This window comes from Podarcis muralis, chromosome 14 (assembly GCF_964188315.1).
Source record: "Podarcis muralis chromosome 14, rPodMur119.hap1.1, whole genome shotgun sequence".
Lineage (NCBI taxonomy): Eukaryota > Metazoa > Chordata > Lepidosauria > Squamata > Lacertidae > Podarcis > Podarcis muralis.
This window is the reverse complement of record NC_135668.1, coordinates 55,026,211-55,039,259: the sequence shown is the minus strand read 5'-3', so window position 1 is coordinate 55,039,259 and position 13,049 is coordinate 55,026,211. Positions and strand designations below refer to the sequence as shown.

Below are 13,049 nucleotides of genomic sequence, written 5' to 3'. Positions count from 1 at the left end.
CAGTCAGTCCAGCCAGGGGCGCAAAGGCCTGGGGAGCCCCACCCCACAAGTCCCCCGAAGGGAACTGGAAGGGAGACCCCCAAGGAGAGGGAGCCCTTCTGGGGCTGACTCTGCGCCCCTGTCCTGCGGCTCTTTCAGGGCCCCCACCTAGCAGGCGACTCGGTCCAAGTGCCGCGGGTTCAAGGAGCGCCAAGTTAGGGACCATCCCGCGGGACGGGGTCTCCCTCGCCAGAGCCGTCCAGGCCCCGGAGTCCACCTCTCCCTTCTTCCCGCCCGCCCCCAGGTCAGCCCAAGAAGACGCGAGAGATCGGGGAGAGTCAAGAGCAGGTTTATTGTGGGGTTTGGGCGTCGGAGGGCGGCATCGAGGCGGCTCCTCTGCGGCGGGCCTGGGCTTCGTGGGGCCTAGCGGTACTTGCAGGTCAGCACGGCGCCGACGCGGCCCAGGAACTTGTCCATGGAGACGAGGGTGCTGGCCTGGAGGAGCTCCGGGTGGTGGGCGGCGATGGACACCAGGAAGCAGTGGCCCAGCAGCTGCGGGAGAGGCGGAGGGGGAGCGTTAGACGGGGCCCCGGACGGAGCGAAGCAGGGATCCCGCCCGCCCCGGAGCCCCGACCGGGAGCGAGAGAGACTCACCGGGAAGTTGACGGGGTCCACGCGCAGTTTCTGGGCGTGCAGGTCGCTGAGCTTGTCGAGGGCGCCGGCGATGTTGTCGATGTGCGCCACGGCCTCGCCGATGGCCGCCGCAACCTTCTTGCCGTGCACCTTGATGTCGGCGGAGCCGGGGCTCACGTCTTTGTCCGCGAAGTAGGTCTTAGTGGTGGGGTGCGCCGCGAACATCCTGCGGGAAGAGGAGGCGGAGAGGAGCAGGAAGACGAGGGTCCGACTCCCGCCCTGCCCGCGGCCTCGTCCCCGGGGGCAGTGGCGTAGCGTGGGTTGTCAGCACCCGGGGCAAGGCAAGTAATTTGCGCCCCCTCTGCCCTAGGGGCAGAGAGCTGCGAGTGCGAGCGCCCCCCCCAGATGTTGCTCCCTGTGCTGCCGGGGCCCCCCGCACCCCCCACGCTACGCAACTGCCCGGGAGAGGGTCCCTGCCCGACGGGGCGGACTTACCTGGTGATGGCATCGGCGCCAATGTCCCCGGCGTGGGGCTGGACCACGCTCCAAACGTGCTTCACGTGGCTCTTGTCGTCGTCGGTCAACACCATCTTGGCAGCTCAAAGTCTCGGGTGCCGTCGGAGCGCGCGCGGCCTTTTTATCGGGGGCGCCCCGCCCCGCCTGGGGCTCTCCGCCCATCAGCGCCGCCTCTGGGCACCTCCTGGAGGGGAGGGATAGGGGCCACGCCCGCAGTCTGTTACAGGGAGGGGGCGCCAACTACCCCCATCAGCTGGCTGGGCTCCAGGCAAGCCCGGGAGCGCCGCTCCTATCCCGCCGCATCCCCGGCGTGCGGAGGCTGGCGAAGCTAACGCGGCTGCGTCTTTGCGACATGGAGGAGCCGCTTCAAAGCAGCCGGGCTCAGCCGCGAAGCTCCCCAGCAGCCTGGGGCCGGCCCCAATCTCCTCTATCCTAAGGTCTCTCCGTGGCTAAACTGAGCGTCCACGGTGAGGGGCAGTATACCTCTGCAAACGAAATAAAAAAATTAAAAAAGCTTTCGTGTGCATGTACACTTCTTCAGATACTAAGAAGTGTGCATGCACACGAAAGCTTATACCTAGAACAAACTTACTTGGTCTCTAAGGTGCTACTGGATTATTATTTTTTTAAAAATTATTTCGTTTGTAGAGGTACTGCGTCAGACCAACACGGCTACCTCCCTGACTCTGCAAACGAATAACAGGCGCGCCTCGGGTGGCCCTGGGCCCCACTCTCAAAGCGTCCGCTGGCTTTCAAGAGCCTTTCGACAAAGTACCTCACCAACTACTCCCGTGTAAGCTTAGCAGTGAAGGAATAAGAGGAGCGGCTTTCGCTGCGGTTCCCGCATCGCAGGGGGTTGAATCAATTCCATGATTCTAAGAGCAGAGAGGTCCTCTTCCGGATCAGGAGTTGGCCAAGTTTCTGGTAGCAGGGATAAATGGATCCGGCCGCCAATGGAGAGATGTAGAAAGTGGAGTCCCCCAAGGATCGGGACCTGTGCTTTCCAAACGACCCTAGAGTTATAGATGAGCGGCGAAGTGGCCACGTTTGCTGGAGGCCCTAAACTGTTCAGGGTCGTTGTAACCAAGGGGGATTGTGAATCTCTACAGAAAGACCTCTCCAAACGGAGCGAATGGGCGGCAAAATGACAAAGGCAATTCATTGTAGACAAGTGTCTACAATACACGGGGGCGAAAAGTCTTTTTTAAAAAAAAAATTTAATTTTTATTAAATTTCCATTTAACAATCCAATCATGTCTCATTCATTAATCCAAATTATGCCAATACATATCATAAGGTCCAAATATTTTGCCGAATTTTTAAATTTTTGTTGGGGGTACCCATGCTTCGAGCTCAGAAGGGTCCAATTCTCTCATATTTCTGCTGCTTTGATGTTCACAAGTCCCGTCTTCCAATCTTTCGGATTGGAAAAGTCTTAATGTCACATCTGTTTATGGAGTCTGAACTGGCAGACTGGCCAGGATCGCGACGTTGCGGTCCTAGTGGAGATACGGATAAAGATGCGCCTTCTGCGCGCGGCAGCTGTGGAAAAAGGCAACCTTCGCGCTAAGGATCATTATTGACAATAATGCTGCCCGTATCATAATGCTATTATTCAACCCTATGGGGCGACCGCAGGGTATTGTTTGTAGAGCTGGTAAATGTTCAGCATAGGGCCACAAAATGGTCAAGGCGCTGGAGCGACGCCCCTATGGGAGAAAGTTGCGTGTTTGAGACTGTTTGGTTTATAGAAAAGGCAAATAAAACGAGACATGGGGAAAGTTTATAATATTACGCACGGCCTGGAGAAAGTTTTTTCCTGCCTCTCTCACGAAACTCGAACGGGAGCCGAATGTTGGAAGATTCGGGACAGAAAGAAAGTCCTTATTCACGCTGCGCGAGAGTTGAACTATGGAACTCGCTGCCACAGGAGGCAGGCGAGGGGCACCAGCTTGGGCGGCTTGACAAAAAGATCATATAAATTCATGGAGGAGGAGGAGGAGGAGCGGGCCTATCGAGGGCCACCAGCCACGAAGGCTCGTCTCTGCCCTCGCTCCTGGGCTCGGAAACTGCTTGCTGGTTTCCTCCGGGCACCTGGTTGGCTTTCGTGATGTTCTTACATTCGTCTTTCCTCGCCGGCGCCCCCAAGGACAGCTGCCTTCTCTCTCCGTTCCTCTACGCGCCTCACTCCATCCTCGGGGGTTCGGCGGAGCAGGCTCTCACCCTCCCCAGTCGCTCAACTCTGCGAGTCCCTGCCTGGGCGAGGCTCGCTGGCCTCTTTGGCGTGGCCCGTGGCCGTCCAGCAGCGCCCATCCCCGTCACCGTTGCTGGGGATGCGCCCCCCGCGCAAGACCAGGGGAGGATTACAGCTGCCCCCCACATTCCTCTCGGCCCCCAAACAGGCGCTCCAGAGTCTGTGAACTGTGCTCTGCCTGGGAGGGCCCATGCCTGCTCCGGGTAGTTCTCACAACCCGCTTGCGGAGTAGCCCACTGTCCCCTAAATATATATTATTTTCACAATAATTCCTTTTGGTACAGCCGCTTTTTTTTACGGATCTTCTCAATAGGCTCACTGAAAATTACATTACAAAAATTTCATTCATTCTTTCTGATTTTGGGAGGGTATTATTGGGTTGTTTTTATTTTGATTATATATATTGTGGTTTGTATGTTGATCTTTTCTGTGAACCGCCCTGAGACCTCTGGGTATAGGGCGGTATATAAATTCAATAAATAATCATTATCATCATCATTATTTTGCGTCCCCTCGGCTCGGTACCCTGTGCTGCTCTCCTTCGGTGTTTTGCGCCTGAGCTCCAGAAGAGGGTGTCTAACTTGACGTTGCATAACGCCATTAAAGATGACACGTGTGTGAGGGTCCCTGGGACGTGAGAACTTGGCCCTGTCAAAGCACAAAAGCCGGAGACAGGCGCACCCTGCACCCTGCAACTCCCCGCCCCACAAGCGTCAGCCCCACGGGAGGAGAGGGCCGTTCGTGCGGGCGGGCCCATGCGGAGCCAAGGCGGGAGTGCCTCTGAGCAGGGGCAGAGTGCCGTCCCCTCGGAGAGGGAGAGTTTTTCCAGGCGGCGATGGGGCGGGTGCACGTGAGCATGTGCAGAGTGGTCTGGAGCAGCTCTGGCGGGAAGGACGGGCGGCCCTCTCGCCCACCGAAGGACTCATGCTGCTCCATGTCAAGGGCCCGGCGGGGGCGGGGGGGTTACGGGTGTTGTAGGGCGGCTGGCCGTTCCCTCCCCCACTTGGGGGGCGGAGTCCTGGCCCCACGGCTGGGAGGGCGGGCGCCTCCGTCCCGGGACAGGTGTGGGCTTCGGGGCCCCACTTGAGCAGGCGGCGGTCGCCCCGGCGACCTTTCTTTGTTCTTTCCTTATTTTATTCGTATTTTTAAAAACAACTTTTAACAGGCAGCGGCCAGGCGCTTCCCCGCGCGATAACTTCGTTGTGTTCACTCTGAAAGCATCCGATAATCCTCCCCCCCCCCATAAAAGTCTGCTTATTCCCCGGTGCCTCAGGGCAGGAAAAAGTAGAAAATGTGCATAGAGGACTTCGCTCTTTTAAACAGGGCCAGGAGTTGGCAAGCCTCGCCCTCTGTAGTCTGCAATATCGGAACCGTAGAAGCCGCAGAGCAAGGAGCCTGGGGTCTCCTTCATGCCATCCCCATCCCCGCCTTCCTCTTCTCCTGCCCTCCCCAGATGTTGGGGGCAGACTCGCACACCTGGGGGTAAGGGCTCCCTCCTCGACGGGATCCCCGGGAGAGCCCTCTCCCCGCCGGGTCAGACTGCCTCTCCGTCGAGTTTCTGCCCGGGCTCCGCTGCGTTGGTTTAGCGAAGAACGCGGAGGACATGGCGGGGTGGCGGTGGGGAGAAAGGGGTCTCAGCGGGCACTGGACTCCGTCTTCCCTCCCCTCCCCCCTCTCGGAGGTGCCTGCGGGACGGACGGGGCTACGGGGGAGTAGGGGAGGCGGTTGTGGCGTGCGCTCCCTCGGAAGTGGAAGGGAGAACTGCCGAGGCGGCGGTGGCTGTCTCTTCTCGGTCTCCCCCACCCTCTTCCCTGCGATGCTCACTTGAGGCTTTTTGCCCCCTTGGCGTATCTGCTCCCCCTGAGACCCCTCCCCGCGTCTCCCACGCATGGGACCCCCCTCCCCACGCCAGAAAAGTGAAGGACGCCGGAGCGAGGTTCACGCATTTTATTGCTCAGTGGCACAGCGGAGGCGGAGTGCCCGAGACGGGGGGCAAACGGCAGCTCCGAGGCGAGGGGGCGGGCAGCGGGGGGCTCATCTGTACTTCTCGGTCAGCACCTCGCCCACCAGGCAGAAGAACTTGTCAAAGGCCATGTAGGCCAGGGCGTTGTAGTCTCCGCGGAGGCTGGAAGCGATTGTCACATGGAGGCATCTGGTCAGAAACTGCAAAGGAGAGAAAGAGAGACACGGGGGGTCAGGTGGGGGGTCGGTCAGGTGGGGGAGGGTCGAGGGAAGACCCAAGGCGCGCCCCTCCTGGCCCTCGTCCGCCCCGTCGGCGCGCTTGCCTTGAAGTTGACGGGGTCCACGCGGAGGTTGTAGGCGTGCAGGTCGCTGAGGTCGGACAGGCAGGCGCGGATGTTGTCGATGTTCTTGATGGCGCTGTCGAGGGCCTTGATGATCTTCTGGCCTTGGCGGTGAATGTCGTTGGAGCCGGGGCACAGGTCGTAGTGCGGGAAGTAGATCTTGGACTGCATGTAGACCTGGAAAAGCCTGCGGGGAGGGAAGGGGGCCGTCAGGAAAAGGGACGGGGCGGGAGGAACCAGACTGGGCTTCTCTCCCTTGGCCGCCCCCTCGAGCCTACCTGGTCAGCGCTTCGCCGCCCATATCCTCGTGCTCGGGGGCCAGTTTGGCCCAGCAGCTCTTGATCAGCTTGCACTCGTCAGCAGTCAGCCCCATCTTGGCAGCAGGCAGGAGGTCGAGTTGCTCTGTAAGTCCCAGGAGGCGGCGGAGCTGGGAGCCCTGCAGAGGCCGCCGCTTTTATAGCGGCCCGCGCTGCCCTCCTCGGCCCGCCCCCGCTTATCTTATCGCCCCGGGACTGCCGGAGAGGTCGGCTGCGCGGCGGAGCAGCCAAGCCCACTAATGGCGCAAGGAGGGGCCTCGGCGACGGCGGACAGAGCTCAGCTCTCGCCTTGGCGGCCGAAAGAGCCGGTACTACGGGGGAAGAGCCGTCTCTGCTGAAGAAACGGCTGGATCCGTGCAGCCTCCTGTTTTCACGTGCCTCTTGCAGGAAACGCGCAAGCGGCATCCGAGCACAAGAGCGCCTCCCGCTCCAAACAGCGGCTGCCCTTCAGAAGCCTTTATGCCTCCACCGTTAGCCCTCTCTTCCTCCCTGAATTTCTCGGCTCCTTGTTTAAAGCCATCCCACTTGGACCGAGGGAGCCTTCTGCTGGGGCACGTGGCAAGTGGAGAGGACACGGGACTTCAGGCGCTGCCAAAGTTCAGACGACCAAAGAACCCGGGAGGATGCCCCGAGTCTTTTCGCGACGCGGGAGAGGCCGGCGGCATATAAATCCGACCCCCCCCCCCCATTTCATGGCCTCGCAGGTCCCCATCCCAAAATCAAACACGCAGGGGATTGACGGTACCCGTCTAAAAAAACTCTCGAGTCGCCCCAGTCGGTGGCATGAGGGCCACGCAGGAGACGAATTGGCGTCAGGCTGATGCGTAAAGCGCATATTGCTAAGTTCAGCCGGGCAGGAAAAGGTGTTTTTCCGCTTTAGATCAAGCTGGAGAGAACTGCAGTACAGTGGTACCTCAGGTTACATACGCTTCAGGTTACACACTCCGCTAACCCAGAAATAGTGCTTCAGGTTAAGAACTTTGCTTCAGGATGGAGAACAGAAATCGTGCTCCGGCGGCAGCAGCAGGAGGCCCCATTAGCTAAAGTGGTGCTTCAAGTTAAGAACAGTTTCAGGTTAAGTACGGACCTCCGGAAGGAATTAAGTGCTTAACCTGAGGTACCACTGTACGTGGCTTTTCCCTCCAACTCAGGAAAAGGGGTCCACAAATCCTTGAAAGGCAACGAGGAGACACATGCCGAGGCCGAGGATGTGTCTTCAGTCCCAGAAACCAGCTCCTCTTTCTCACGCGCAGAGAGCTATTCCTGGTTCTTCCTCCCCACCAAAACCAGCCTTTATTTGTTCCTAGAGCCTTAATTTGACAGCTCTTGCTAAACAATTCGGGACCACAAAAAGCGCTGGTTTTGTTTTCTACAACCAAGCGGTATATCAATGTTATGAAACAAACAAAGACCTATCGGAGATCTGCCGCGAATCACTCAGTAGATCCCGATCTCCCCCTGCTCCCCCCTCCCATTCCCCCACGTGGTGCCAGGAGGTTCTCAGCCTAGCCGTCCTCACAGGGTTGTGGTGGGGATTAAATGGTGGAGAGGAGGAGGACCGTGTAGAGCACCTAGAGATCCTTGGGAGATATTCGTGAAATAAATAAATACACTGTAGCAAAAAGGAAAAAGAGCATAAAAATCTCTGGAATTAAACATTCTGAGGACCTAACTGCACATTACATTAAGTGAGTGATTCTGGGGTTGTTTTTTAAAGTTGATATGGGGAGGCAGGGGGAGGAAACAGAGAGCCAAGCAACAGGTGACCTGGGAACGTCAGGCAGCCCTAGCCAGAACCAAATGGACCTCTGGCACCTCCTGCCCTGCCGTGCTGTGCCTTGAGCCCTTGTCCAGCGCCGAGGGCCTTCTGGCGGTTCCCTCCCTGCGAGAAGCCAAGTTACAGGGAACCAGGCAGAGGGCCTTCTCGGTAGTGGTGCCCACGCTGTGGAACACCCTCCCACCAGATGTCAAAGAGAAGAACAACTACCAGACTTTTAGAAGACATCTGAAGGCAGCCCTGAAGCTTTTAATGTTTGATGTATTACGGTATTTTAATATTTTGTTGGAAGCCACCCAGTGTGGCTGGGGAAGCCCACCCAGATGGGTGGGGTATAAATAAATTGTTGTTGTTGTTGTTGTTATCACCATCATGTGGGCTCTCTAATAGTAGTAGTAATTATTATTATTATTATTATTATTATTATTATTATTATTATTATTTATACCCCACTCATCTGACTGGGTTTCCCCAGCCACTGGGCAGCTCCCAACAGAATATTTAAAGCACAATAAAAATCAAACATTAAAAACTTCCTTAAACAGGCTGCCTTCAGAAGTCTGCTAAAAGTCAGATAGTTGTTCATTTCCTTGACATCTGATGGGAGGACGTTCCACAGGGCGGGTGTCACCACCGAGAAGGCCCTCTGCCTGGTTCCCTGCAACCTCACTTCTCACAGGGAGGGAACTGCCAGAAGGCCCTCAGAGCTGGACCTCAGTGTCCGGGCAGAACGATGGGGGTGGAGACGCTCCTTCAGGTCTACTGGGCCAAGGCCGTTTAGGGCTTTCAAGGTCAGCACCAACACTTTGAATTGTGCTCAGAAATGTACTGGGAGCCAATGCAGGTCTTTCAGGACCAATGTTATATGGTCTTGGTGGCCGCTCCCAGAAGTGGCACACACATACCATGGACACATGCCAGGCCTGGCAACAGAGCTGCAATGGGGGCAGCAAGAGGGGAGGTTGCTGCTGGGACCAGGTGAGCATGTTTACACAGGCACATTCCCTTTCTGTCTCTGCCTTAGGGGGAAGAAGAGTGGGAGGGAGGGCCAGGCAGCAGTAGTGTTCTGGGTTCTTTCACACCGGGGCAATGCCAACGGCAATACTCATCAACTGGGGGTGGGTGGCCCCTCAAAATATTTTTAGGGGGTCCAAGAGCCCTCAAACCCTAGGAGTTGGTGCCCATGCACTGTGTGAAGAAGAGTTTCTCTGTCCTGAATCTCAGGTGAAGAGGGAGCCGGGCACTGGCCAGCTCCAGACACTCTTGGCTGAAACTTATTTTCTCCATCCATTCAAGTCTGGGTTCAGGTCTGATTCTGGAACAGTCACCGTCAGGGACAGCCCACCCCACTTCGCCACCTGAGGCAAAAAAGGGAAGGTGTTGCAGGCCTGGTTGTGCAGTGACTTTTGGTGAGATCTCCCTGGAAGCAGCCGCCACAGCTGCAGGACCCTGGCAGTATGGCGGCAGGCCCTGTGGGATTCTTCCGCCTGAGGCAGGCTGCTTCTTCACTTCTTCACTTTGCCCTGGTCACTGCCTGGCTGTCCTGCTGCCTCAGGTGTTTGCTGAGAGAAGGGCAGGGTGAGGGCGACTTCCCTTTGACGCCTCTCCACAGCCTTCCATGCCATTTCCCCTGACATCCTCTTCCTGAAGAGTCCTCATGAGTTGCTGTGTTGGAGGAGGTCCTGTGCGGCTCCTCCTGGGTTGGCCAATGCCGGAAGGGAACTTAATATTTCATGGATTTATTGCCAGATGTTGTTCAGAAAAGCAGGCCTCCTGGGGAAGGGGGAGCTGCAATTCTGAGCAGAGAAGCAGGAGGGGGGTGTGCTTAACCCTTTATCCACCATATTCTGTTCCAGAAAGGCCCTCTCCAAAGCTGCCTTTCCAGCTGTGAGGATCCACATGTCTGTGCCCAAACTCATGGGCTTCTGGGACCAACCGGGCTCATTAAGGGCACCTGGGGGCCTGCTTCCCTGCTGCCAATTGCCAAAGAGGCCTGTGAGTGCATCCTCAGAACTCTCCATGCCAAAATGGCAAAATTAAATGGAAAGCTCAGAAAGCAAGAATACGATAACTTTTAAAAAGAATGGGAAAAGTTTATATTTATATATGAGACCACTGCAAGCAGGTTAAAACACTGGAAGGATTTTAATTACACTTGTAAAGTAACACAAACTGTGGATAATTCAGAAAGAAAATATTTGCATAAATATTGATATGCAGATGTATTTATTTTTACTAGGACCCATGGAAGGGATGGAGGGAAGTCAAGAGATTCAGAGTGATCTCAATATTTGGATGTTGAATTGATGTTTGTTGTGTGTTTATATATTTTTTAAAATCAAATATAAATATTTTTTTAAAAGATATATGTATTTATTTATTCATTCGGAGTCCTAAATCACAAACAACCACCACAACTCCCCTTGGTTTGCTGGTCTCAATGCACACCTAGGGACGGGTGCTGCAAGTGTGCAAGTGATTAAGAGCTCCTTGTTTATTTTTGCTTGAGCTTGAAGCGTGGGTTGGAAAGTCCCCCCCAAACAGCACAGAAATGCCTGGGTGTTTCTTGTCCTCCAAGCCCCCTGATTCCCCTCTGCACGACCCCTTTAGACAGCAGGCCTGGGGGCAAGGAAGGGCCCTTCCCTTTCCCCTTCTAGGGCAGCCCCTTTAGGAGTCCTCATCCCCATCCATTCTGCTGCTGCTGCTGCTGATTTCCTTCCCAGAGAAGAATTTTACTCTTTGGCCGGCAGAAAGAGCCTGGAGGCCTGAAGGAGGGAGCTGCCCCAAAAGTCCCCTCCCCTCAGCTATATCCTCAGAGACACAGCCTGCCTTATCCTCCAGCTTGCAGGGGGTGGCCAGGCTGATAGGCGGAGAAGGAGCCTGGGCTCTCAGCTCACCCCGATCTCTGCGCAGAAAGCCACCCTGGCCTCATCCTGAGGGATGCTCCTGCCTTCTCACAAACTGGCAGGCACGGACTCTGCGCTCCCTGCTGCTTTGGGTGCAGAGAGATGTCTTTTCGTGGAGGCAGCGGAGCTCTGCTTTAGGGCAGAACCCAGGAGGGCAGGATCCGTTCCTCAATCTGTCCAGTGCTGCTCTGACTGCCTCTTAAGCAGTCAGGAGAATACATCGCAGTGAAAGAATTAATTAAAATTCCACCAGAGTCCATTTTTGCTGACTGCATTGTGGTTCCTTGTTTTTCTGACCACACAGGCATTGTCCTCCCAGACTTCCCTGAGGATCTCAGATGGGAACTTCTCTTCTGGGGGACTCTGCAGTTGGGGATTCCACCTCCCCATACCATCTCCTGTAATTATTCTAGTTTCTTTAGCCTGGCAATTGAGGGATAAAGGGTGGGGCTGGTGAGCCTCCCCACACCCTCCCTGGGCCCTCTTGAGCTGCTACTCTTAATGAGAACATCCCAGACCAGACCTGGTCCTCATTTGACAGGAGCATCACACCGAGCAAAAACAGGATCTGTTTAGGAGTGTCAAGCCCAATGACCGCAGTGACTCATCTCCAGTAGGTCTGGCCCCTCATGGATCACTTGCTGATACTAAAGGCCCCCACCTCCCCACATCTGACTATGTCTCCTCCTCTCCAGGGTTTCCCCCAAGCAATCTGATACTAAGCCTATGTGAAGCTAACTTCTCTTCCGCCCTCTTCATGCCTCTCCTGGTTCTGGGAGACCAGCAGGAGTTGCAGCAGGAGAGGGAGACCCCTGTGCCTCTTCACCAGGTGGACTCATCTCTGCCTCTGGGCCTCCCTCCTCTCCTTGTTTCAGCTTCTGCCTCTGATTCTGGACTTCTTCTCTCTGCCACAGACTTTCCCAGCTCGCTAAACCCTGTTACCTCTTCCGCTTCTGATACCTCCTCTTCCAAGTCTCCTCCCTCTTACCAGTCATGCTGTCCCACCACCAGTCCCTGGGCTCTGAGCCTTCTTCCCTTGATGGTTCCCCAGGTGGTTCCTGCCATCATTCCTCTGCATCCAACCAGTTCATGGCATCATTCATCAGCCAGAAGATCACATTTGGGGTTTGGAGGAAACAGGTGGAGCCCAGCGGGTCAGGCAAGTCTCCTGCCAGGGCCAGGCAGGGTGGGCACGGGAGGACGAGTTGTGTCCCCTTCCTCTGTTAGGGGGTGGGGGGCAAATGCAGCAGGCGGCAAGAATGTCGAAAGAAGGGGGGCGTGCTTGTCTGCTGCAGAGAAAGCACCCAAGTTTTGTGGCGCTACAGGTTCCCACAGATTTAATGTGACAGAACCTTTCATGGACTTCCACGGAAACATCAGGTGCTCTACCTCTCTTTCAAATCAGAACCAGTGAAGGCGGTGAAGGTCCTGTGTGAGTGTCTGGAGGCGGTTGGAGGATGGATGGCGGCTAACAGATTGAGGTTGAATCCTGACAAGACAGAAGTACTGTTTTTGGGGGACAGGAGGTGGGCAGGTGTGGGGGACTCCCTGGTCCTGAATGGGGTAACTGTGCCCCTGAAGGACCAGGTGCGCAGCCTGGGAGTCATTTTGGACTCACAGCTGTCCATGGAGGCACAGGTTAAATCCGTGTCCAGGGCAGCTGTTTACCAGCTCCATCTGGTACGCAGGCTGAGACCCTCCCTGCCCATAGACTGCCCCGCCAGAGTGGTGCATGCTCTAGTTATCTCTCGCTTGGACTACTGCAATGCGCTCTATGTGGGGCTACCTTTGAAGGTGACCCGGAAACTACAACTAATCCAGAACGTGGCAGCTAGACTGGTGACTGGGAGCGGCCGCAGAGACCACATAACACCGGTCTTGAAAGACCTACATTGGCTCCCAGTACGTTTCCAAGCACAATTCAAAGTGTTGGTGCTGACCTTTAAAGCCCTAAACGGCCTTGGTCCAGTATATCTGAAGGAGAGTCTCCACCCCCATCGTTCTACCTGGACACTGAGGTCCAGCACCGAGGGCCTTCTGGCGGTTCCCTCACTGAGAGAAGCCAAGTTACAGGGAACCAGGCAGAGGGCCTTCTCGGTAGTGGCGCCTTCCCTGTGGAACACCCTCCCACCAGATGTCAAAGAGAACAACAACTACCAGGCTTTTAGAAGACATCTGAAGGCAGCCCTGTTTCGGGAAGCTTTCAATGTTTGATGTATTATAGTATTTTAATATTCTTTTGGAAGCCGCCCAGAGTGGCTGGGGAAGCCCAGCCAGATGGGCGGGGTATAAATAATAAATTATTATTATTATTATTATTATTATTATTATTATTATTATTATTATTATTTCCAACTGGCAGGG

At 55.7% G+C, this 13,049-nt stretch overlaps 1 protein-coding gene across 1 annotated transcript; it reads right to left on the bottom strand.

The window, feature by feature from the left end:
* Positions 1-312: 312 nt before the first annotated feature.
* LOC114584593 (uncharacterized) lies at positions 313-6,131 on the bottom strand. Its single transcript, XM_028706583.2, has 7 exons — positions 5,964-6,131; positions 5,668-5,872; positions 5,419-5,545; positions 4,859-5,067; positions 1,108-1,211; positions 634-838; positions 313-531 (listed from the first exon to the last, which is right to left on the bottom strand). The coding sequence occupies exons 1-7, from the start codon at positions 6,056-6,058 to the stop codon at positions 403-405; spliced, it is 1,074 nt and encodes a 357-aa protein (XP_028562416.2). The 5' UTR covers positions 6,059-6,131; the 3' UTR covers positions 313-402.
* Between the last annotated feature and the right edge of the window lie 6,918 nt (positions 6,132-13,049).

Bases quoted from the DNA above. Each gene is read 5' to 3' on its own strand.
- LOC114584593 (XM_028706583.2), bottom strand. From the start codon at position 6,058: ATGGGGCTGACTGCTGACGAGTGCAAGCTGATCAAGAGCTGCTGGGCC. The intron at 5,068-5,418 runs GAGCCCCCCGCT...TCCGTCCCGCAG, and splicing joins GCTGACCGAGAAGTACAGAT to GCACCTCCGAGAGGGGGGAG. The intron at 532-633 runs GTGAGTCTCTCT...CCTCTCCCGCAG, and splicing joins TGGACCCCGTCAACTTCCCG to CTGCTGGGCCACTGCTTCCT.